Here is a 25,981-nt window from a genome sequence, read left to right as displayed (position 1 = left end):
AGGTTAGTCAATATAAACTTCGAAGACACCTATTTTTCAATGAAAAGAAGCAGTAATAAAAACCCTTATAAATATTACAGGAATACCTCAAAATCACATAGGAGCACTCCAGGTTTCATTTTAAGTTTCTGCTACTATGATAGCAGTGTTATGCCAATTATTTGTGACATATGGCTTGCCCTTAGCAATGGATGCTGAGAATTTGTAGAGAATTTTTTGTTACTGCCTCTATAGCACTGCATTGCCTTCTAGAAAGTGACCAGGCTCAAATAGGGTGCAGACTTCTTGAGATACCAGGAAATGTTATCAGAAGACTTCTACCCAGAGACTTTCCAGGTATCTCATAGGCCAACTGTGTCACTAAACACAGGAGTTAGAGCCCACTAACTGTCTCAGTTATCTTCCTCAAGACTTGAATGAGGGCTCTTCAGACAAACTAAAATGTGATCTTTGTGCTGCTTGGGCTGCATATGATAACCCATCTAATTCCAAGAGATAGTTTTTGCTGAGAGTAGAAAAGGAAAGTCAATGCTACTGTGAACAAGGTCATAAGTGTCCTATTGTAAAAATTCCAGAGAGTGGATGGGCGGAGGTGAGGCCACCATTGTTAATGAGCAGTAACTGCCCCAGGGTATTTTGATAATGGTGGGACCATTAGAATTGTCCTTTTGAGAGTCAACTGTCAACGAGTTCTTTTCTATCTTCATGATTCATTTTAAACTACCAAAGGGGGGGAAAACAGTAATTATTTTCTAGCCACTGAAACAACAGAATAGTATGTGGCATTTCCGTGACATCCTAATCCAGAGAATCTCTTCAAATAGGTATCAGCCACCCTTCCTCTTGCTGGCTTAAGGATTATGTTTTCTAGATAGCATGGAATATCAAATGTATTCAGAGTATCAAGATTTTTAGTCTTTTGGTAGTCTTCTCTGTATTAGTCAGGGTTCTCCAGAGAAACCGAACCAATAGGAGAGAGATATGAAGAGACTTATTGGGGAATTGGTTCACATGACTCTGGAGGCTGAGAAGGCCTACAGTCTGCCATCCACAAGGTGGAGAGCCAGGAAAGCCATGGTGTAAGTCCTGTTTGAGTCTGAAGGCCTGAGAACCAGAAAGGCCTGTGGTGAAAATCTTAGTCCAAGGCCAGGAGAAAACCAAAGTTCCAGCTCAGGTAGTCAGGCAGGAGGTAAAAGGACATATTCTCCTCCTTCTGAAGTTCTGTTCCATCCAGGTTCTCAGTGGACAGGATGATGCCCACCATATTGTGGGGAGGGGAACATCTGCTTTACTGAGTCACCATTTCAACAGCTTATCTCATCTGGAAACACCCTCACAGACATTCCCAGAGATAATGTTTAATCTGGGCATCCACTGGCCCAGTCAGGTTGACACATAAAATTAACTACCATAGTCTCTCTTGAGCTCTTATAATTGAGCTCTTATTATTAACAACGAATAGCATTTTGGGGGGCCTTTTTTGCTACTCTAACCCAACTCAGCTACCTCAGACCCAAACAGTTCATCCCTCTTCGTGAGAAAAAAATCTTTTAGCTTCTCCCAATCATGATTATTTATTATGCACTATAGTTCTATTACACAAGGAATTAAAGCAGCCTAGAAAGTACATTTGAAACAAAGTGATAAATACATTTTAAAGGGTAGAGGAGTTGGAACAAAGACGAATATTAGATAAGAAAAACAAAGCTGAATGGCATGAGCACACATAAATATATACTTTGCGTTCCTACTAGTTGCTAATGAAGAACCCACAGTTTTCACCCTAAACTCCCCAGCAGTCAAAACAAAGTCATGAAAAAAGAACACCTCCATGCCTTGCAAAACTCATGCAACAGAAAATTGTTTTTATTCAGAAGAAAAACAGCTTGCTATGGCCCTGATAACCATGGTAATCACCTATCCAGGGTGAGTCTCTGAAGGGTGACGTGTCAGGATCTTCCCCACCTCTTTGGCCAAAACTGGCACATGGCTCCCCCCAAGTACAAGAGAACAAGAAATGCAATCCTGCCATTTGCATTTCAAGATGGGAAATTGGCAATGGCATCAGTGATGTCTAAACTATGGGTCTTCTAAAATCAAGAAGAGTAGTGGATTCTCAGTATTGCCCCTATTACAGATAGATAATGTTATTGAAAGGGCTGGAGTTTTTACTGTCTATCAATCGAGGTCAATGATATGATGTCAAGGGTTGTTAAATAAGAATAATCCTGTTAAGAAACAAACACTATGAAAAGAATATATTAGTGGAAGAATGAAGGGTAATATAAACAGTACTGACAGCCACATTCATTTCATATTAATGTGTGCGATGTGGTGTGTTTAGTGCTGTAAAAAATGATTTAGAGATAGCCAGAACTAGTTTCTAGCAATATTGCTTTGGTAAGGTACACACTGCCTAGGTCAGCACCACTCAGTTAGTCGGGCAGATAAGTACGCTATCAAAATTCAAAGAGGGTAACGTTTCTTAGGAAAAAGTCAGTTTTGCCAAGATTAGAAAACTCCCCATATCATGATTATACTTTTTTATTTGAAAAACTGACATTTATCTTGATGTGACATTTTCTTAATCCCTTAATGACTTTTAGTGGAAATACCAATGTGCAGAGAGAAAATCATCATGTGAATGCAATACTTTTATTTATAAAGTATACTATTATTAGATGACAAACTGCTGGCCCCAACCAGTCTACAGACTCTTACATGGATGATTGCTTAAAAAGCACCACTTTTGATGCTACTGGCTTTATTCTTATCTAGAAGCTTCTCAATCACCTGTGTCCTAGTGAGTACACAAAGGTAGCAGGTGAATGATCCATGACTATACTCGTTTCTTATTTTCCATTTATAGGAAATTCAAAGGAAGAACTAGGAGAAACTCACCCAGGCCAGGCACTAAGTAGGAAAGTCAAGAATGAAGATTTTTCTAGCGTGCCAAATAAAAAGTATACCCGGATGACCCAAGGGTTCTATCTGCAATAAAAGTACACCTGTTAGACGAATATTCACTGTGTCTTCATAACTTTTTTCTGACATTAAATACGAGGCATATCGAATGAATATTTGCATCTAATCAAAAAATGTTTAAAAAAAAAAAAGCCTATGTCCTCAATTGACGACCAAACGTCTCCAAATCACGTATTATTCTTATTTTTTATTTTTTTAATTCACTTATTTATTTTTAAGAAAGAGAAAGAGAGAATGAGCAAGGGGAGGAGCAGAGAGGGAGAGAGAGAGAGTCCTAAGCAGGGTCTGCACTGCCAAGCGTAGAGCCCAATGTGGGGCTTGAACTCACGAACCACGAGATCATAACCTGAGCCGAAACCAAAAGTGAGATGCTTAACAGATTGAGCCACCCAGGAGCCCCTCCGAAATCACATTTTAAAAGAAAAGTCAGCCCAGTGAAAAGCTGAAAACTCAGGTGCCTTTTTGTTGCTTTTTCAGTGTTAGAAATGATATTTTAAACCTCAGTGTCCAGCTCTATATCTTGACATAAAACTTGCCCAGTCCTCTTTCAAGAGGTAGGCTTGGCTGCAATTACACTATCTAACAACCAAAGTGAAAAATTGGATTCCTGACTGACCGTGGCAGGTTAGCTCTTTATGCTCCGATGATATAAGAGACCAGCTAACAAGACCTCACCATGCATGGCTTTAAACGTTATTGATGGCCCTAAAGCAATTCTACCCTTTTTAAAATTCTTTTGTGAGCTCAGTCTTGTTATCACCATAGGAGTGACTTACACACGGTGGGGCTCAGGATTCAGAGAGAGTTTCCTGTCATTTGTCTTACCTTCATGACATTACAATTTCACTAAATATTCCTCTGGTCTCCACATTAGCAGAACAGGGCAAAAGAAGTGTCTGATTGGTGTGTTCAGTGCTGTCATTGAATACTCTCTTCATTCTTTATACCTTTTCACATGAAATCACTCTAGTTTACATATCTTAGGCACTTTCTAGGACCTCTGATAACATATGTTGCCTTTCCTGAGATCTTTGCAATCCATTTCTTCAATTGCAGTTATAAAAGTCTGTTCTTTGTTGTGAATGGACATGTTTTCCATATATTGGTGATTCTCAACCACTGCTGTGAAATACAGAAATCCAAACTCTGCTCTGAGGAATTCCAATTCAGGATGGCTCTGTAATGGAGTCTAAGAATATCCGATTTTAAAATTTCCAGAGGGTATTCTCATTTGCATTCAGAATTTATCAGAATTGTGGGGAGAACCGACTTGGAAATTTTATTTCCTAGGCTTCTGCATTCATTTCTATACAAATACTGAGAAACAGCACCCAAATAGTCCTTTGCTGACCTGCCCCCAAGGAAGGCGATGCCCTTGATTTGGGAGATTTAGAAACTGTTGCTTATCTCCAAGTCATTTGCAACTATTTCTCCTCAGTGGACACCATTTCCAGGAATCCAAAATAAGATCACAGTTTAATAAACTACCTCTACCCAGAAAGCTTGTCGTTTCTGCTCACCTTCTTTCCCCCTCCCCTTCTAGGTAAAAACAATACACACAGAATGTCTGGAACTGTCAAGATCCCAAGTAGGTAACTGGGGATCAGAATTAAGAGGTGGTGTGGCATTTGTACAGGAATGGTCCCCATCCTTCTATCTATAAACAAATCCTCTTTTCCCCTCCTCACACTGTGGGGTAAGATGGGAGAGCAGTAGAGAGAGAGGCTTCAGAGATATGCATATGTATAAATCCTCATTTAAATACATCTACATACCAGTATTGCAATTCAACATTTAATGAGTTCTACTCTGAGGCATTACGGTAAGTATTAAAGCTAAGGAGATCAATAAAATATCTATCTAAGCATGGTGTTACTCAGAAACCTAGGCAATAAAGAAAGTAAAACACTGCATTATTAAGAACAATTCCAAATATTAACTTTGGTGAGCATAAACTATTTTTAAACTTGATCGTTAGACCTGCCACTTCAATGAAGATCGAACATAGTCTGATGAAAGAATATTGGATGGAGGTTAATGGCCTGGGTCCGCATCAGCCCACATCAGCCACTGATCTGTCTCAGGTTTCTGATCTGCTGAATCCATGGGTTTCCAAAGCCTCTTCCTGTTCTATGTCCTCAAGCTATTGCAATTGCCCTACTCATGATCTATTTCTTATTATAATTCTGTTTCTGATTCTTTCCCCGTATTTCTCTTTTGCAGATTCTGTTTATGGGCATGATGACTGAGTACTATCACTACTTTTTCACAACCCTGGTAAGCACATCTGGTAGAAACGTATTCCATGCTATAGGAAACATTTCCAGTTATTTCAAAGTCATCCCCACCAGTGTCAGAGGCAGGATATTGTCATGGAGATTTGTATTAGTTTCCTAAGAAACCTATAAATCCAGAAATGCTGAACAGCAGGGTTTTTTTTTTCTTTTTTAAACTAGCATCTATGTATATGCATCTGGAAAGGGATTAAAATGATACTTCCATTAAATAGAAACTGTCAAAGTGCATATGCATAAAGAAGAATCATCTACATTTTCTATATACATTAGAAGGCACACTAAAGTATATCTTGGCTTTTTTGATCTATGTGATTTATCTGCCCAAGTCCAGTAGATAGCTGGCTTAGCCAGGGGTCACCTGTCAGGCGTTTTGAAGACCATTAAGAAAAGGAGCATCAGAGATGCTTTGCACAGAGAATATTCTTCACCATAAAAAAAAAAATGGCACTGAGCCTAAGAAATTAAGAAACAACACTAAATTTGAGAGTATCAGATCAAGGAAGAATGACTTAGGGCATTGAACACATGTGAATGATGTGATAGCTCTCATTCAATTTCAAAAATCTGTGCCCCCCCACTACACCCCTCCCAACACACACACACACACACACACATTCCACTTTCTTACATGAAAAGAAAACGTAAAACCAACCTTCTTTACTACTCTGTTAAGGTGTGTCTACTGAAATCCACCCAGATTCTGGGAAATGTATTAAGTACCATTTTACCAAATAAAACTTGCAAGGGAGGCTGATGAGTAAGGGAAATATAAGAATTTGGAACAAGGACCAGCTGTCCTTGAATAAATACTACTGATAGAAACAGTTCATTCTATTCCTCACTCAAGTATCTCTGAGAGCATGAAGAGGTACAGAGGACATCATGAGACCAATGTTCTGGGGCAAGTGCCAAAATCATCACTGCTCCAGAGCTTGGGACAAGGGAGTGGGATGCAGGGCAGAAGATCTTGAACTTAAGTTTCCATGATCTTCCCTCCCTCATGGACATCCTAATCAGGTCTTCTGTCAGAAAAGTCAAGGGAAACCTTGAGACCTGGAAAGCATCTTAGGTCACAAGTACAACCATCTCCCCATCACCATGAATACCTGGCTTCTACCCAAGGTGGCATGGCCACCTGCCACAGAAATTTCTATCATCCCTGGCTGTGCACCCTCCTAAGGCTAGTTTTGTTGAAATTTGAGAAAGAATATGAACAAAGAAAAAGGCTGGTCTTCACAGAGACCTTTCAGGAACAAACAACTTACTCTCATAGTCTTGCTTTTTTCATCCTTCCCTGACAAGCAGGTGTTGCAAATCGGACCCTAGACTTTCCGTATTCTATATTGCATAGAAACCTCAAATTTTAAGCCCACTTAATTTTGCACCTGTGTAATGTATTCATTTTAGCACACTGCGTTATGTGCTATGGAGTCTGTGAGGGATTCCATATGCATTCTGGAATTTTCTGTCTGACCTCTTGTAGTTTGAGTAACTTTTCTTCCATTCATTGGGTGGAAATCTTTCCAGGTCTTCTTCTTTAAATTTGCTTCTTTAAGCATTTTCCTTTGGTTTTATCTGCATTCTTCCATGCTTTGCTTTTATATATTCTTACCCTTCTTGCCCATGAGTATTAATAAAACTTAAAAGGAGAAAGAGAGTTACATAGTACAAAGGGAAAAATATATATATAACACTTTAGAAGGCAGTACTCTTTTTCTGATACTGAGCCAGGAGCACAGAGCTGCCCTCTTAAAATTCTACGGTCTAATCCAACATTATCTTGGTAAAGGGTGGCAGTGTAGAGAAGAATTCTTCAAAAGAACAAATCTGGATGCATCTTCTGCAAATACAAATCATGAGGTATTTCTGAAGCTACTTCTTTCTCCTTAGAACCGCGGTCATCACTGATAATATACTATCTTGCATTGCACTTCCATAAAGCATTTACACCGTTAGGAAATTTCCATGGAAGTTTTTCTCTTTTTTTATTCCTGTTAAATGTTATTTTGGAAGTCTGGTTTATTCTTCAATGTGAGGCATTTTTAATGGCATTTTAGAGTCAAACCTTTCTTCATAAGAAAAAAGTTGCAATTATCGCATAGATCTGTTTTAAATATGAATCAACATAAACCCCTGGTTTACACTCAGCCTCCTCTGTCATGGAAGACACGAGTGGATTAAATGTTTTTTTCTGGAAACGCTGTCTGACAGGGAACTAGTTCTACTGTTGTGATACCCAGGTTCGCACAACTCTATGCTCCAATTTATTCTCTGAAGAGAACCCTTCGCTTCCTATTCAGAGCTTGTGTCCGGTGAACATTCTTCATGCACTCAATGTATGGGACATGGGTGATTTTCAATGAGCCAGGAAGTGATAATTTTTCCTCCTGGAAATGATCTTCCTGTCAAGTGCGTATGCAAGTTCCAAATTCCACCACCTTTATAAGATCTGAGGCAGCCAGATGTGATGGAGAAGGGAGGAACTGACAAGCGGGTCATTCTTGAACCAATCACATCACCACTCAGATTTTCAGTGTCCTCATGTATAAAATAAAAGCATCAGAACAAGTGGACACAAAGATACCTTCCAACACCCCAAACACTATACCCCGGACAGAATTCTCCAACTTCTCAGAATACCCAAGGGCATACTAATTATTGACAGCCAAATTCCTCTTCTTGATTTGCCCAAACTCTAACAGTGTTGCAAAAAAATAGATGCAAATGAAAACCGTCCACTGCCTTAGAGCTTCTCAGGCAGCACACAAAGGAAGAACCATAGGAAATGTTCTTTCATGAAGTGGCATGAGGATGTTTGCCATTTTAGTTTTAATCTGTTGCTTCTGCGATCGTTATTCTCTTTTGCATAGAGAGCATTGAAAATGTTAACCCTTTCTACTTTTATCATTTTTAATACTGCGCAGGACTTATTTGCTTTAGATCTGGAACTCTATAGGTACAGTGGTGTAAACATGACCGGGTTTCGGCTGCTTAATATTGACAACCCTCGCGTGTCCTCCATCATTGAGAAGTGGTCCATGGAGAGACTGCAGGCCCCCCCCAGGCCAGAGACTGGCCTTTTGGATGGCATGATGACAGTAAGTAGTCTTAAAACAGAATCACTTGAGGTGATGTTTGAATTCCTCGGGGGTTGGGTTAAGAATCTCGCATGCCTTCCCTAGTGTGAGTAAACGTATCACAACCTGTGCCTTGACTTGAATGAAAGAAGAAGGAGTAAACTTTTCACGTATTTTCAATGCCTCGGCATGGCTACGCTCAAAAACTGCTATTTTCAGCCTTCTGGCTGTACACGCCTCAGATCAAGTTAATAAGAGTAGCCACCATTGTCAGCCAGATGGAGCCAAGGCAGAAACCAAAGCGAGGGTAAGTGGAGAGAGTTTTGCCCCTGGGAATGTGGCCTTGGGAAGAAGGGAGAGAAAGAAGAGGAACAAGCTGCCTACAAAAATTAGACAGAACCTCATTTCTGCCTTCCTCGTTTCTGCCACATCTCAGCAAGCGGCGGCACACATGGAAAAGTGCCAGATTTACTTACAGTCGGCGTGTTCACGTTCTTCCTGCCTGGATATGTACAGGAACACCTTTGCAGACATTGACAGTGATTCACACCAGCCATATGTTGCTCTTGAAGCAGTTGCCAGACCCACCCCCTGACAAAGGAGAGGTACTCGGCTGAACAGATAAATTGCAAACTGCCTCATCAGAGAGCTTCTTGCTAACATCATTTGTCTTCTGTTGTCAAAGGCACCTACCCTAGTTTTATTTCTCTAATGAAGCTCCCTGTGTGATGAAGAAAATAGCAGCAGATAAAAAAAAAAAAGCTTTCTATGTAGGAACAGTGTCATCTAAAGGGAAAGACACTGGGAATGCAGGCAGGTAATAGCATTTGAAATTGGCCTAGTATTTCATTTCTCTCTTGCCATCATCGGGAGAAGCACTCTTGCTTTAAAGATGCAATTTACTGATAACTGAAAGGTATCATCTTGCAGAGAAATGAACTTGGGATTTCTTTTTTCATGAGAAACAAGTGAGTAGAAAAAATAAATGAATGAATGAAGTGGTTCTGGATGATTCCACATTCAAGCTCCCTGTCTGTTTTTCAAACCTGAAATAACTCTTAAAATACACAAAGTGATCTGAGAGATAATGATGGGAAGCATTTTGGTACAAATGAGCCTTGGGCGATTTAAAATGTTGCTTTGAATAAGAACAAGTAGAGAATATCTGAGGAAATACTAGGCTTTCTGAAAGGGGAGGAGCAAGCCAGAGAGAGAGAAAGAGTCAGAGACAGAGAGAGACAGAGAGCTATGCTAATACACTGGTTTTTCTCGTTTTCCTCTTGGATTTGTAGTTCCAGTGAGTTCAAATATGGCTCAAAACCCTCTGACCATCCTCCCTGCCCCCAGTGAGATTTCTATCATAGGATAAGATCTCAAATAATTGTTACCTCTGCTTGGTATATACCACTAAAAAAGTTACAGTTTGGAGCTATATTAACACAGATTGTGGATTCATGCCAAACAGTAAATATTCATCACAAGGATGGCTTAATTTATTTAAAAAAAAAAAAAAGCATCTGTTGTATTCAATTATACTGAGCTGACAGGACAGTTTGTACATATTGACTGAGATGAGGAAAATCATTAATAAGGAGGAAAGAGCCTCACAACTCACACTGACTCAGGCCAGGCACGGGGTCCTGCTATTTCCCCAGCACAGCTCTTGGTGACCTGGGCAAATGACAGTCCCGTGGGCAAGAGGCATGACAGAGCCAAGTTCCAATGGATGGAAGAGGTCCTGTTTTGCCTAAAGTTTATGACTGTCATCTCCCCTAAGAAAGAGATCTCTAGGCTCTGTTATTGCTTATTGTTATTATTATACACCATAAAAAAGAAAATAGGGGTTTATCAGAACAGAAGAGAAGGGCTCACCAGGGCACTAAAAGTGGGGAGTATATAGCTGTATCAGATCATGTCTAGACTAGTCAAAAATGTGGTAGAACACAGCACCCACTAGAAGTTGGATCCCATGGTCATGCAGAATTGTTTGCCCCCAATTTTACTGAGATACAATTGTACACATTGTAGAATGTGTACAGCCTAACAGGTTGACTTACATATATTGTAAAACGATTATTGCAGTAAGTTCAGTTAGTATCCGCCATCTCATGTAGATACCATAGAAAGAAAAAAAAATAGGTATAGTTTTGAAATTTATCCCATGAAGCATGATATTGACCTTTATTTACCCAAAGAGTCCATTTACCAGTTCACTGTTTCCTTTTTGCTTCTAGTAAAGGCGACCTGTTTGGGGATGTAGAAACTGAGTCACAGCAAATTTAAAGAGCAGCTTTAAAGGCACTCAGTGGACTAATCTGAGTCAAGAGAGCACACCCCATGTCTCCAAGCTGGGGCCCAGATCTAACAAATCTTTGTTCTCGTGTCGCCTCTGTACTCAGACTCTTTTCTTCTCGACCTTACTGATGAAACGTCCCCTGGTTTCAGTTCCACAGGGTCTGTAGTCCTCAGATCTCATGTTTTATTCCTTCGTGTATCTGTATCATTTGTGGCTCTCACTACCTAAAACCCTCCCTGATTCCGGTTTGCCACTTCATCAGAGAAGCCTGCTACGAATCCCCTATCTAAATAATCTAAACAGTAGCCCCCTGCTGTTATTCTCTCTCCCATAGCCTGTTTTCCCTTGCTCTGTAGCCCTGTGACTTAATACACTATACTTTGATTTGTTTGTTCTATGCTTTCCCTTACATGAATATAAGCTCCATGAGGACAGAGACTTTGTCGTTTTGTGATCTGCCTCATCCCCGGCACTGGGAAAGGCCTGGCACAAAGCAGGCCTTCAATAACTATGTATTTAATAAAGGAACTAATACTAAATAAATAAGAATTGAGCATCTGCTAAGACCAAGATGTTAAATGAAAAATATTCATATAGTCCCGAAATAATTCTGTAAAAGTCCAAAGAGAGTTCCTATAAATAAGAAATAGGCCTGAGTAGTGCAGATAGAGATTATTCTAAACTATTAATATTATTTTAAAAATTAACCTAGACTAACCACTGTTAATATTTAAGTTACACCATTACTCTAATAGAATTGCATTCTCTGAAATTGTATGCATTACACCACCACTCTCCGATGTGAATTTCCCTGTTGCCCTATATAGTTATATTTTTGTGTGCACTACATACATATACAGATGTCTTATAAATATATAATGTAGAAAAATTTTAAATATGTTTAAAAATACCCATGTGTTTTTACTTCCCACCTATTTGTCTAATGTCCTCTTTAATGTTTTTTTGAAATTTATTTCTTTTGAGAGAGCAAGAGTGGGGAAGGGGCAGGGAAAGTGGAGGGAGAGAGAATCCCAAGCAGACTCTGTGCTGTCACAACAGAGTCTGACGTGGGGCTCGAACTCACAAACTGTGAAATCATTAACTGAGCTAAAATCAAAAGTCAGAGACTTAACCAACTGAGCCATCCAGGTGCCCCTTTAATATGTTTAACTACTAAAAATTTCTTAGAACGTCATACACTAAAATATCATCAAATAATATTATGATATATATCAAAACACATCCAAACATGAAAAGCATGTCCAAGATGAAAAATATTGACTCCAGACTTAAGAGCCATAGATGTAATTAAAGGGAAAAAATGTTGACTTTAAAAATATGGTTAAAATTAAGTTAAGAAAACTGTTACTGAGTCAGTAGAGTCCAAAAATAGTGAAACTCGTTATTTAAAACATCTTGAGATTAAAAAAAGAAGGTGTTTTATCAACCGAAGTGTTAATTAACTCAATAGAGGTTGGAGTGATTTTATGAAATGTACTTCATTTCTTTTCACTACGTTTAAATTTCCCTTAACATTTGGGCTGATTTAATCTATTGGCTTTTAGATAGACTGGGATAATGGAGCGGTTCATTTTAGGATAGATTCCTCTCTGACTGTGAACCAAAACTATATATGATTCAACACTACATAGGAATCATAGAAACAACACAATGCCGGTCTATCATTGGCCTTCCCGGTTCTTTAAATGCATTCACAATATCAAGTTAGGTCAGTAGTTTTATGTCACATGTGAGTATTTCCTAGCATGACCCAAAAGGGAGGCACTTTTGAGTGTCCACCTAAATGTTCATTCCAGTGATGCAAGACAATGGGCTGTGGGATTCCAGATAAGCAAAGCCTACATTAAGTACTGACTATGTCCCCTGAATAACTGAACGACCTGACTAGGTTATTTAGCCTCTAGGAGCCTGCTAGCTCATCTGTAAATCTGTAAAATAATACTGTGCAGTGCTCTATAGATTAAATTAGATAATGTCTACAAAGCCTCCAGGACATAGAATTGAATTTACTTGATGGTAGCTGCTGTGAAGCCAGTGTGTACTCAATCAAAGAACAAAAGGCATTCTGAAATGCAGAGGCAGAATCCTTTTTGTTTACAAGAGACAAATTTCTTGGCTTGCACATGGAGCCCAGGATGGCTCCTTCCCTGGTACCTGTGTGACCTTCTGCGACCAGTGGAATCACCTGGGTATGTTTTCCAACTCCACATATGGTCCTCTTTTTCCAACTCCTCCCTGTGTCCCTCAAAAGCTAAAAATGCTTCTTCACGTTACAATATGTCAACCTCTGTGCCGGGTCTCACTGGACCTGCTGGAGTTGCTGCCTTAATTACCAAATTTCTAGATTGTGAGTACGTGATTCTATCTTTACTACCTCTACAGCCCATTTCCAAACCCTGGTTTGCTTGCGGCTCGCTCTTTGCAGCATCATTCCCAACTCGGGATGTTCACTGCCTCTCCCACTACTTTGGCTCCTCAATAGCATCCACCCCCACAAGGGAAACTAGCTAATTCGTACTAAGAGAGAAATTCTGCTAGCTGTATGCTGTGGGTGAGATACTTTAATAGAGGACCCAAGTAAGAGAGTAAATTTAGGAAATGAAGGGAAAGGGTGTTATTTGGGAGAACTTCTCTTTTAGAAGAGAAGATATTTGATATTCACTAACCATACCAGGTTAGTGAATATTTCTAAATTTGCAGAGAAGATGGGAAATCCATACTTTCTGCCCATTCGCTCCACAAGGACTAAGTCTTCCTTCAGCACCCCGATCTTGTCCAGCTTTTCCCAACAGTGTTATATACCAGGAAGAGAGCAAAATGCAAGGACTCTGTAAAGCCACATCCTGTCACTAATCCTCATTCCTAAGGTGTAGCATCTCACTGGATTGTGTTGGGGTCCCCAGGACCATATTCAGGTTTGATGATTTGGTAGAAGGACTTACAGAAATCAGCAGACCTGTTAGACCCGTAGTTTCAGTTTATTGCAGCAAAAGGATATAGATTAAAACCATCAGAGGAAAAAGTTACAAAGGGCACACAGTCCAGGAGAAACTATGCAGAAACTACGAGTGTTCCCCTCCCAGGAAAGTTGTGTTGACAGTATTTCATTCTCTACAGCAATGATGTGGGACATGTGTGAAGTGTTACTAACCTGGGAACCTCACCCAAGCCTTGGTGTGAGGGTTTTTTATCGGGAGTCAGTCACGTAGGCACAGAGCAGCCCCATATCTGACCTTAGTTACTTAGTCTTAGTCCTAGTTACTCAGCAGTTCCTGAGGGCAAACTGAAATAGCGCGGCCCGGGGCCCCAGATGAACAAAAATAGGCATTCGTCATAAATCACACTGTTGGCTGACACTGTTTAGCAATGCCCAAGACCCCAAAGATACAAAATCACTATGATCAGCCAAGGTTTGGGGTGTTTTTTTCCCAGTAACCAAAGGTCAGTCTTTTCTTTGAAAAGGTAGAGTGTGAGCACCCCAGACCTGCTGAGTTAACCCGTGCTGTTAAGTTAACCCATTGCATGCTGTTGTGATAACTAAAACATTGTGCGAGACTGCTTTTCATATGCTTGTTTCGTGATCCATGTTGCGGTTAAAAGATTTTCTTAGGGGCACTGAGTAATGGGGTTTCGTTCAGGCTTCCGATATAAATAAAATGTGCACAGAAACACATTTGGAAAAACAAACTCTGAAACACAGGCCAATTTTCTTTTAAATTTACTTAAAATGACTTGAGGGTTGCTGCTCTGTCACTGGCCTCCAGCACAGAACTAAAGAGGAAAGGAAATTCAGGGATAGTTTATTAGTGCTATAAAATAGGTAGAGGACATGTCTCTTCCATCTGAGAAAACACTGCACTTCAAGAGGAAGCATGGTTTTAGAATAAATGGTTTTCTTCTTCGAATTTGAAAAGCACAGATCAGGCCCATGGTTGTGAACCATGTTATTTCCCAGCCCAGTGCAGAGGCAGCCTTGACAAAGAAAGTCAGAATCCTTTCTAAGCACAGCTTATGAAAACATTAGATCATTGGAACGTTACTCCTCACACTTCTGTACCAAATCATTCCATTTGTCAACTAGTGATTACACATACAAATTTATGAAAAGCATATCCCACTGCTAAAAATGTCCAGGTCCTCATAGCATAGCAGTCAAGTGGTTTTGCAGAGCATGAGCTCTGAAATCTAAGTTTACATCTTGAGGTGAAATTCTCGCTTGCCTAATAAGTTAGGGAGCTATCAAAGTTATTTCCTAAAGTTACTTCTCCAAGTCTCCATTTCCCTGTCTGTATAATGGGGACTTTGCCTATTTCAAAGGTATCGTTTCAACAATTTAAGGACACGGCATGTGGAAAATGCTTATAGTGCCTGGTGTGTAGTAAGTTGTCAGTGAATATTCACCATAATTGAGCTATTATTGTACTTATTAAATCATCAGACAAAAACTTGCTTTAGAAGCAGTTAGTTCGGTTTCGTGGTTGTGAAGACAAACCCGAGCACCAACCTCCTTGTTTTGAATCTTGGTTTTCCCTCCACTAGGTTGGGGATGCTGTTTAACCTGGTTACTTCTTTAACCGCAAAAGAGTAACAGTTATGGTGAGGATTTCGTGTCAAGGTAGCACCTGACTTATAATAAGAACTTGACAAAAGTCAGCTATTGTTACTGATTGAGTTTCAAAAGGTCTCATTCTACCAATAGATTACTTTCCTTCAATTCCACCAAATTGATAAAGGAGAATGGTGAAGAACATGGATGCTTGATGAAACAATTTATCTTAGAAGGACATCTTAAAGCCTTGGCGTTATACAGGTCTCACAAAAATGTATCTCATTTTAAGGCAAGAGATACCATGACTTCCTTCTGCAAACATTTATTAAGGACCTTTTATATGCCAGTAACTCTGCTAGCCACTACAGAATAAAGTCGAGGAGTGCTGGGTGGCTCAGTAGGTTAAGCATCAGACTCGTGATTTTGGCTCAGGTTGTGATCTAACGTTCGTGAGATGAAGCCTGACATTGGGCTCTGTGATAACAGTGAGGAGCCTGCTTGGGATTCTCTCTCTCTCTGCCCCCCCCCCACCTGTGTGCACACGTGCACACACACTCTCTCTCAACATAAATAAGCATTAAATATATATTATATATAAATATTAAATTAAATTTATATATGTATATATAGGGAGGTGAGAGAGAGAGAGAATGAAGTTGAACCATTTCTGCATTCGCAAAACCCACATTCTTTTTTTTTTTTTTTAATTTTTTTTTTCAACGTTTTTATTTATTTTGGGGACAGAGAGAGACAGAGCATGAACGGGGGAGGGGCAGAGAGAGAGGGAGACACAGAATCGGAAACAGGCTCCAGGCTCCGAGCCATCCGCCCAGAGCCCGACGCGGGGCTCGAACTCACGGACCGCGAGATCGTGACCTGGCTGAAGTCGGACGCTTAACCGACTGCGCCACCCAGGCGCCCCCGCAAAACCCACATTCTTATTGAGAAACAGATGTCACTATAAATACATATGGAAAATGCCATGATAGCAATTGCACAGGAAACAGATTTAAAGTGGGGATACTCTCTGGCCTCATAGATGGATAAAGTGCAAGATGTAGTAACCCTTACCCTCTCTTTCCACCTCCATTAAGACATGCTCAGTAAGTGCATAATACATGTTGAATCAACAGATTTCTGAAAAAAAAAATACATGATAATCTTTGATCTATGACCTGAATTCTAGGTTTAACTCTACCAATTGTTGGCTATATGTATGTTTCTACACAAGTCAATATCCTGTCTAACGGTCAGTTTTCCTACATCAGTAGTTTTATCTATCTGTTCTGTTGATTTCGGGAGCTTGTTGAGAATTTCAAATAAATTTGTGATGAAAACCCTCCACTAAAATGTGAAGGTATTATATGATTTTATCCTTAAGAAAACATGACAATATTTTTATAAAAATTCTAGCAGTTTTGTGTGAAATTTTGCAAGTGAGAGAAATATCATGAGGAAGGGAAGAATGAGATGCCCAACCCCCAAAAGCAATAACTACTTACACTTTCTATCAAAAAAAAGCAAATGCTGATAAAAGAAGGTGTATTTTGAGCTAGTTACACAGGTCTGTTTTTCAGAAGGTCTCTTACAACCTGCTGTTTGATTTTATTCCATATCTCAGACCTTCTTGGCTCTAGTACATAGAAGCAAAGAGCACAAGTATCTCTATTTGGAAATTACCTATTAGTTTTGCTTGAATCTGTTTCTTTCTACCAAATAGAAACAAGCAAATAAACATATAAATGGGTATAAGTCCTAAAAAACAAAATCTCATATTAAAATGTTGAGGTTTAGTAACTTCTAACTCAATGTAGTTGGTCTTAACACCATGCTTAACACGGAAGATGTTCCAAATATTTGTTCCCTGAATCAAGACTTATGTGGCTGACATCGGTGAGGTGGGCTTTTTATTTTTTGTATTTTTGGTTTTTTTTTTTAAGAATTCAAAACAAAGCAGAGCTATGACTCCAGTTTACTGTGGAGTAGGAGGTATTATGTTAGAGAAAAATAGCTACTGGAGAGTGAAGACTATTCAGCTGGAGAATGAATGGTTGTTGAGATCAGACAAATAGGAGATAAAGGAAGCAGGCAGAATGATTTTGCAGGTAAAGGAAGGTAAACAAAGGTGGAACTGAAGATGTGATGTGTGTTTTCCTTCACAGACTGAAGCGGCTCTGATGTATGATGCCGTGTACATGGTGGCCATTGCCTCCCACCGGGCTTCCCAGCTGACCGTCAGCTCCTTACAGTGTCATCGACACAAGCCATGGCGCCTTGGACCCAGATTTATGAACCTAATTAAAGAGGCAAGTGCTACTCGTTCACAGCCCAGTTCTTCCCTACGCAGAGTGCTGTTTGACTTGTTGATTTAGAGTGGTCTTCCCACATGGCTTTGGTGGTATGATATCTATAAAGGAGGAGAAACCATCATCAGCCAATCTGCTGGGATTTCACTGGTAAATGTTTATCTAGAAGGACTACCAGAACTTTTCTAGCATGATGTTGAGAAGTTCAAAGAAGCTACCAGACCGTAATACTCACTCTCCTTCATCTCCACTATGCTCATCTCATTTGCTGCTGGCTCTCCTCCACATATGTGATTAGGAGCTCATAGGGGCTTATTCCAGGCCGCATTGAGTCAAAGAATGGGTTTGCCCATCACTGAGAGATACCAGGGATAGTTCCCACCTGGTATCCCATAACTCCAGTGGTTTCCTAAATTCATAATTCATCCCATAATTCCAGTGGTTTCCTAAATATCAAGTTGTGCATGACTGAAAAGAGGGATCTGTTTGTCCTAATGAAATAGCAATTATTTTGCCATTTGTCAGCACACCAGAAAAGTCCAGTCCTATTCAAAACTGACCAAGTGCACTAAAAGATTTTCAAGGACTTCTCTGAGTTCTTCATGATTTCCCTGAGATCCTGGACTACCCCCCCCCCCCCCACCACACACACACTTTCCTTTTCTCTGGTGCAATTTGACTTCTCCTCAGCAGACCCTGTTCTAAGATTCTGAGATTTCTCTCATAGATATGTGTCCTTGGATTAGCTTTGACATCAGCATATACCTCAGGGTGTGTCTGGACTTGACAAGATGAAATAAGGTCTGAGTACACACCCTCCTCTGTGATGCTGCTCTAATGTTTTCTCTATGGGATGCAGAAATTTACCTCTCAAGTGAAGAGCATCTTTATTGCCCTCTGTACTGGAGATGGTTGAGGTGAGACAAAGTCAGAAAAGAAAAGAATGGGAGGGCACATAGTACAAGACAAGAATGCCCAGCCAAGAGCAAGGGAGAAATCCTACTTTGGGCTCCATCCCTGCTTGTCTCTACAAACCCTCTCCTGGGCTGTTCAATCTACTTCCCTGTTAACAGATGACTCTGATCCAGAAGGATGAGAACCAGAGAGGCAGTATGCCATGAGATTTAACACTACTCAGCCTCCAAAGCAAGGCTGAGTCTAGGGTATGGCATGCAGCAAAGAACTTCCCTAGGAATGTGATTCAAGGAGGCACTCACTCTCAGGTGTGAGCCCTGCACCTACACAAGACTTCAAGGGAGTGCTGCCTTAAATTTTGTGCCCTAGGGAACCTCTCTTACCTCGCCCTAATCCTGGTGTGGTTGCTTGGGTTTAAATCCCAGCTCTACTAACATTTGTGAGCAGTATAACCCACACAATGAAGTCGAGTTACTTAACTTCATTAACTACCTGAAGTTAAGAGTTACTTAAACTCTTGTGTCTCAATATTCTCTTCCGTAAAATGGGAATGACACCTTCTATCTCATTGCATTATTGTGAGGATAAAAAGTGAGGTTGTTAAGAACAGCACAGAAACATAGTAAGAATCTGAGATATTAGCTCTTCTCTTACCATTCGGATAGACTACTAATAATAGCCTCATTCAGTTTACTGAGTATGATGCCAGGAATTGAAACCCAGCAACAACAACAACAACAACAACAAAGAAATCACAAATAGGCATGAAATGAAATACTCTTTCTGACAGCCACAGAAATCTGACATACTGTGCCTAACAGAATAACATCACCCAGCCTCTGCTCTCCCTGCAGCAATCATCGCTAGGTCTTGAATCACTATCCTGATCACCTTGATCTTTAACAAGAAAACAGCTGGTTTCCTTTCATCTCGTACCAGTGCAAGGAAAGGCATGAGGCCTCATGAAAGCTCAGGATCAAACACTCAGAGCACCCCAAGCATCTTTTTGCTTGTATAAGAAAGTAAAATTTCCAAGCTACAGTTAGGCATGTTTAAAGAAATAATGAACTCCAAGATGAGGGACCACAATGAAAGCAAGAAAGTATTTTATGATCTTTTACTCCAAAGAGCAAATTCCCCATTCTCAGGCTCCACAGTTGGGGGTTGAAGGGAGAGGTGCATCATGGGTTGAAAACTTTTGTCACCATTGTGCTCATCTTTTTTGTCTCCTGAGTCACAATGCCATATGCCACCCTTGGCAGGACACAGGTACCTGCAGAGATGGGATAGGGAGCGACCCGGAGCCGTGTCCCAGCCTGTTGAAAGACTGCATGGAAGGAATTCTGAGACAGGCCAAAACATGCAAACGTGATAGAATGCAGGTGTTTCTTTCAAAGAGTACCTAATTCAACAAAATTTTGCAGGCATCGGGTTTTAGTAAGGCACGTGGTCCTAAAACTTCCCTGGGTCCTTTCGTTTAGTAACTATCACTTTTTAAAGGATTTCCAAACTATAATCAGAAATCATGTAAAGGAGCAAGTCAGCAGGTTGAATTTATGGGGTGAAGATGAAATTTGTCACAGGAGGTAAACTTTCCAAGCAGAGAGGTGGTTGTGTGTGCACTAATCCCTGATAACTTCACACATCATTTAGAATCAGTAAGCCTTGCAGACAAGTTATTCAGGCTAACCACCCTTCGGTGTTTCAGGCCGACTCGAGAGAGGAAGAATTAAACGACATTTTAAACCTGGTAGAGTGTGTCACAGTGTCACCTCTCTAGGCATTTGCTAAGCAAATATATTAGGAGATTATAAATCCCCACCCAGCAAGATGTACTGAGACTCCATCATACAAGTAAAACTAACTTGGCACTACAGGGAACTGTCTCCCCCCCCAAACTGGAAGATGTGGATTTTACTATCTACTATACAAATTCGACACAGTGGAGAAATGACAGACTTCCTTTGAAGCTTTCGTGTGTCTGGAATAAAACCTACACTCATCGGCAGAATCTTCAGGGTCTCCAGTGCTCTGGTTTCTGATCTCCTATGCCATCCCTCTCATCTCCTGCCCCAATCCCAGCACCTGCTGAACCTACTGGGGCTCCCTGAACTTGGCAATATGCTCCCACCAAATTCTCTTGCCTGTGGTTGAAAGGTCTCCTCTGGGCCACCCTTTACGTCTCAACTCAAGCACTAGCTTCTCTATGCTGACCTTGACTCATAAATTTTGGCTCTTTGGCTCCATCACAGTCGTTAGACCATCATATTTATTTACATGTCTATCTCCAAGCTGTGCTTTTCCAGTCTTGTTTCCCTAGTTCTTGCATAAGACGGGGCATAGAATGAACACCCAATAAGTAGATGCCAGACAAGTGAGTGAGCTAATAAATGAATGAATGAACAGGCAAAGGAACTGGATGCACAAGACCTATAAGCAGGTACTGTAGGACAGACACGAGATATGAATATCATATCCAGAAACAATTCATTGAGGCAAAAAACAGGGTCATCTAGACTTGTCTACCAGGACCATAGGTTCTGGTGAAGAAGTGAGACAGGGGTCTGAGGAATAGGCCAGCCTATTTAACTCTGGTACTGGGGACACAGACCCTGAGATTTAATTGCAATTTGCTGTCTATGTGAACTTAGTCATTGAGACTCTTTATTCTCGGTTCCTCTTCTATAAAATGCAGATAAAAATTCTATGTGTTTGTGGGGATTACATATATGTACAGCCTAGCAAAATGTGTGGCATGTAATGGTTGCTCAATAAAGGGTAGCTACCATAAATGGAAGGTTCCCTTAAAAATGTCTATCAGGTAAGGCAGTTGTCAGGAAGAAATGAGGCATTGCACATAAAACATTAAATATATTGCCTGGCTTATGTAAGCACTGAATGCTTACATGTAATGCTTACATGTAATGTAACATGCTTACATGTAACCAATATTGTTCTTATTGGTGTCAATATTATTATTATTGGAGTCCAAGATGAAGTAGCAGCATTTGCAAAACAGAGGACAGGACCTAGCAGTGGAAAATCAGGAGTCCCATGGAAAGAGACATGGCACAGGGAGCCAACTGCAATGATGCCAGGGAATGAGGGAAACTTTCGATGGTAGAGCATGTATATGATTGTTCAAGAGGGACCCAAAACATTAGGTAATCATCAACCAGGTTGAGCTACCAAAAAACTCTAGCAAACCACATCTCAGGTCAGTCATAGAAATGGTAGCTGAATGTGGGGGCTGAGGAAGCCAAAGGACTTCCTGTCTGTGGTCAGAAGTTACTCTGGACCCAGAGTAAGTTCCAGCTGGCCGTGGGGCAATCAGTGGGAGCAGGTGCAGCAGAAGCAAGCACACTGAGGCATCTTGGAAGAAGAGGGTCTGTAATTGCAGGTGCTGGGAGGGGCATTGAAATATGGGCACAGTGAAGTGAATTATATATTTTAGGTTATGTCAGTGGTACTTAACTATTTTCTGGGTTACAGACCCTATATGAAAACTGACTTAAACCATGGCTGCATTGTTCCCACAAAAGGCAGAAATATTCATCTGCAGTCTCAGAGGCCTTACAACTACCCTAGTTGGCCTGAAACCCATGTTAAGAGTACCTGAATTGGGTACTGAAAATAGAATTTGGTTGAATGGTGAACAGCAAAAGTATAAATGAAGCATAAAGAGTTGACCTTCTGTTGGGGTCAGAAGGAGCGGTCCCATGTAGAAGTGAGAGAAATGAGGTTAAGTAAATATGGAAAGACGATTGATTAAAATTGCCTGCTGAGCTGAGAAAATCCAATCTGATTGATAATTGATGAAAAGTCACTGTTCTTGAGGCACAAAAATGTGATATTTCAAACAGTTTACCTCGGTATCCTTGTGTAAGTTTGATTAAAGCAGATAAACCCACAAAGATTATTGAAGAATTATAGATATCTTGGTTTGGAAGTGGTCCACACTCATAGAGAGCTAAAAGGGAAAAAAAATTGCACAAGGAGATATCTAAGTATTTCTTGCATACAACCCTGACTTCTCCCTTCAGTCTAAATTCATGTAGCTACTTCTCTATTGGAAAACATCCATCTGCATATCCTACTGACACCCCCACATCAACAAATTCCCAAATAGAATCTGTCATGTTATCTATTAAAGCTATTATTGCTACAAAAGCCCAATGTCAATAAATGACAATGTTAACTGGGATGTCAAACAAACACAACTAGTGGGACACCAAAACCAATTTAGTGTTGCTCCTATCATCCACTTAAAATTATTCAGTGAAAATAGGATTTTCCATGATTTTTGTGTTTACTTAAGGCAGTGACAGTCCGAGGGTCCCTTTAAGTTGATCTTCAACTTAGGAACTCGAATTCGAATTTCTATTCTAATATTACTCAGAAGTCCAATGTGATTTAACATCAAATCTCTCCTCCCTTTGAGCTCAAGTCTTCTGGGAGACTAGGGGAGAGGAGACGTGTGGTTGGTTTCTCCTCTTTCTCCTTTCCTCACTTACTTCCTTGCCATACCCTTAGCTGTTGCACGTCCTACCAGGCTCAAAAAGAGTGAGAACACTTTTGCTTGACAGGACTGTTCTGTACTCTCTGGTTCCAGCCAATAGTCTAAGCTCATGTCCCCAGGTGCGCCTGGGGAATTTCTAAGCCTCTTTTCCTTGAAGAATTTTCTTCGACTGTTTATGATTTCCAGGTGGGCAGTCTTTCCTGATGTTTCTTTGACCCAAATAATGGGTCTTTTTCAGATAGAAGCATATCATGCTTCTTCAGCCGTGTGATACACAGTGGTACACCTCTTGCTTTTTTCTGTTGAAACCTCTTCACCCCTCTCAACAGTCTTATTGACTATACTCCCACCAAGGCACTCTGGATTCAAATCTAGCACCCAGGAAACACCCAATCACCCTTCCTTGGGTATCCTGGGAGTACCTCTGATCATGATGCAGTATTTCCTGACCACCTCAATTCGTCAGATATTCTGTACTCCTCTTTTGTCACCTAGGGGCCACACCACTGTCCATAGTCTACCTTGACTTCCTCATGTTTGAGTCAGCCATTGGTCTTCTGCTTCTCCAATGGCAGCCAACTTGTTTCAGATTTCCCTGAATGGCCCCTTGAAATCCTACTTACCAGGATTCAAAAAGGGCATCCTGAAGGCAGAAGAGCACAACTCACAGAGAAACAGCAGCTCTTTCTGGATAAATCTCTCCAGCAACTGCCTCTTTCATGCATGTGACCCCTTTTATAAATCCTTGACCTCATGGTCAGGTCCAAAACTTCTAGGACAATCTCTGAGGGACATTTCCTCTGTATATATGCATAGGGAACTTGGTGGTGCTTATCTACGCACTCTGCCATCCTGATAGCTATCACAATGGTAACTGGGTTGAAACATTACAGTAAAATAGAGCTTGTCACTCAAACCAGAACTCTGCAGGTTGTCTAAACTTCTCCATCCACCTCACCACACTTATCTAATTAAGTCCTGTTAACTTTCTATCCTGAATGTTTAGCAACATTCCTTGCCCTCTGCCCTCATCATTTTTCACCTGGTTTATTAAAATGACCTCTCACTGAGCCTCATTTCTTGATACTCAACGCTTTTATAAGTGTTGTCATGTATAGAGTGACATAATGTGTAGTAGGTATTCTACCCTCTACAAACATAAACTTGATTCTAGTTTCCTGCATTTACCATGCTTTTCTCACACAGTGAGACAGATGAACCTCTCTTTTCCTGACTAAAACCTGCCTTATAACACCCCTTTTGTCATATGCCTTTCAGCCTAGAAAGCACTGCCTCCCATTGTTTATTTGGACTAACTCTTATTGAGAACCCATTTTCTCTAGTGAGCCTCTCCCGAACCTCTATTTAGGGATAGTCCTCAACTTGACACCATAGCTGCTTTACATCTCTACGTGAGCGCTTAACGTGCTTCATTCAGACACTGTAAGATCTTTCCCTTGGACGAGGGCAAAGTCAATTTATCTTTGTGTCCTCAGAGCACTGTGCCTGCACATGGCAGGCATTTAAAAGATGCTTATTGAATTGAACTCAGGAAGTTAAAATCCACCAAACTGTTAATAAATTTTGCTGAGCTAATACTTAATTTTAAACTATATAAATAGTCCCCCATTGATCTGGTCCAAAATAAATTTACTATACAGGAGTGAAAATTATTTCCAAATGCCAACCTAAATGGTATATCACTGAAAATATGGGCAGCTTTCTGCCCCTGTTTTGCTATGAAGTTGTAATTTATTTGTTCTATTTTGACTAAATGAAGATTATTAATTTGAATATATAAATTAGATAATTAAATTTAAGCTCTTAAAAATCCAATAGTAGAAGATAAAATTCTCCACTGAGTCACCTATATTTGTCTTGATATTTATTCAGACTTCTACTTAATAGGTCAGTATTGAGTGTTTGTTTTTTTACATGGGATCCAGGTGAAAAATTACAGAATTAAAAAAAATCAAAGCCCCTGGAGAAGCAAAGCTCTGACACGTTTAATCCTGCTGTGTTTCCACTGAGTAACACTCCCCGATATTGCATGCCATTTGACTTTGATTGCCAGGAAAAGCTGTCCCTTGGATTAATTAGATGACATCGGATTTGGCAGTCAACTCACTCAAATCTCTAGACTTTGGAAAAGGTTGCATATATAGTTGTCATTCTACACCTATTGAAAAGCTCCTGCCATCCAACCTATTCTTCAGTACCACCACCTAGTTTTGCACTGTGTAAATAAAAACCATTTACCCCAATACCCCTTCACATTTAAGACATTTAGAGATAAAGAAAGAGTGGATTTTTCAGGTCTGTCCCTCAATCCCTGTACAACTCTAGACAGAGAAATGAGATCAGTTCCCAGATGTTCATAGTTTACAGTTTTTATCAATTATATATACTTATATAGAACTAAGGTGCTAAGATACCTATCTTTGAAATTGGCAGTGTCCAGATGAATAATCACCTGTTGGAAATGAAGAAAGGGGTGTTCGAATAGAATGGAAGGTTTTGCCAAATTCTCCTTAGTTTATGTGATTCTAAATAACATTGGTATTTGTAAGATAGCTTTCAGAGACTCATGTCAATTACCTGGCTTCTCCCATTCGGCCTCTAATGTCCTTGTTCTGCATCACAGGGACTGAAGAATTTGCTTTCTATACCACAGTTTGTATGTATGTGTACATGTGTATGTGCTCACATGCACATGGATGTGTTTAACTTACTTAAGTGAATGTCATATGTGTGGTGGTGTGTGTGTGTGTGTATGTGTTTCGTGGGTGTGTGTCTATATATCTCATTCAGCAATTTCCTTTTCTAATCAATGTTGTGTTGAAATATATCTAATTTGATTCATATTTATTACTTTTCCAGTTTATTCCTTTTCATTGAAATTTACTATTCTATCATTCATTCATTCAACAAATATCTACTGAATACCTAGCATGTGGCAGACATTATTCTAGCACCAAGAATGCAATAGTGGGGAAATCAGACATATATAAAAGGA

At 40.1% G+C, this 25,981-nt stretch overlaps 1 protein-coding gene across 8 annotated transcripts in view; it reads left to right on the top strand.

The window, feature by feature from the left end:
* GRIK1 (glutamate ionotropic receptor kainate type subunit 1) overlaps positions 1-25,981 on the top strand; it is a 369,629-nt gene that overhangs the window by 256,894 nt on the left and 86,754 nt on the right. For all 8 annotated transcript variants that reach the window (XM_047099652.1, XM_047099651.1, XM_047099649.1 and 5 more), the window contains 3 exons: positions 5,209-5,262; positions 8,207-8,380; positions 17,388-17,531. In XM_047099652.1, coding sequence (XP_046955608.1) covers positions 5,209-5,262; positions 8,207-8,380; positions 17,388-17,531 — 372 coding nt within the window. The remainder of the gene's footprint in view (positions 1-5,208; positions 5,263-8,206; positions 8,381-17,387; positions 17,532-25,981) is intronic.

Source organism: Lynx rufus, unplaced genomic scaffold (assembly GCF_022079265.1).
Source record: "Lynx rufus isolate CCGP_SWC_20201006 ecotype Redwood Valley unplaced genomic scaffold, mLynRuf1.p SCAF_5, whole genome shotgun sequence".
NCBI classification, from domain to species: Eukaryota; Metazoa; Chordata; class Mammalia; order Carnivora; family Felidae; genus Lynx; species Lynx rufus.
This window is presented reverse-complemented; position numbering and strand designations above follow the sequence as displayed.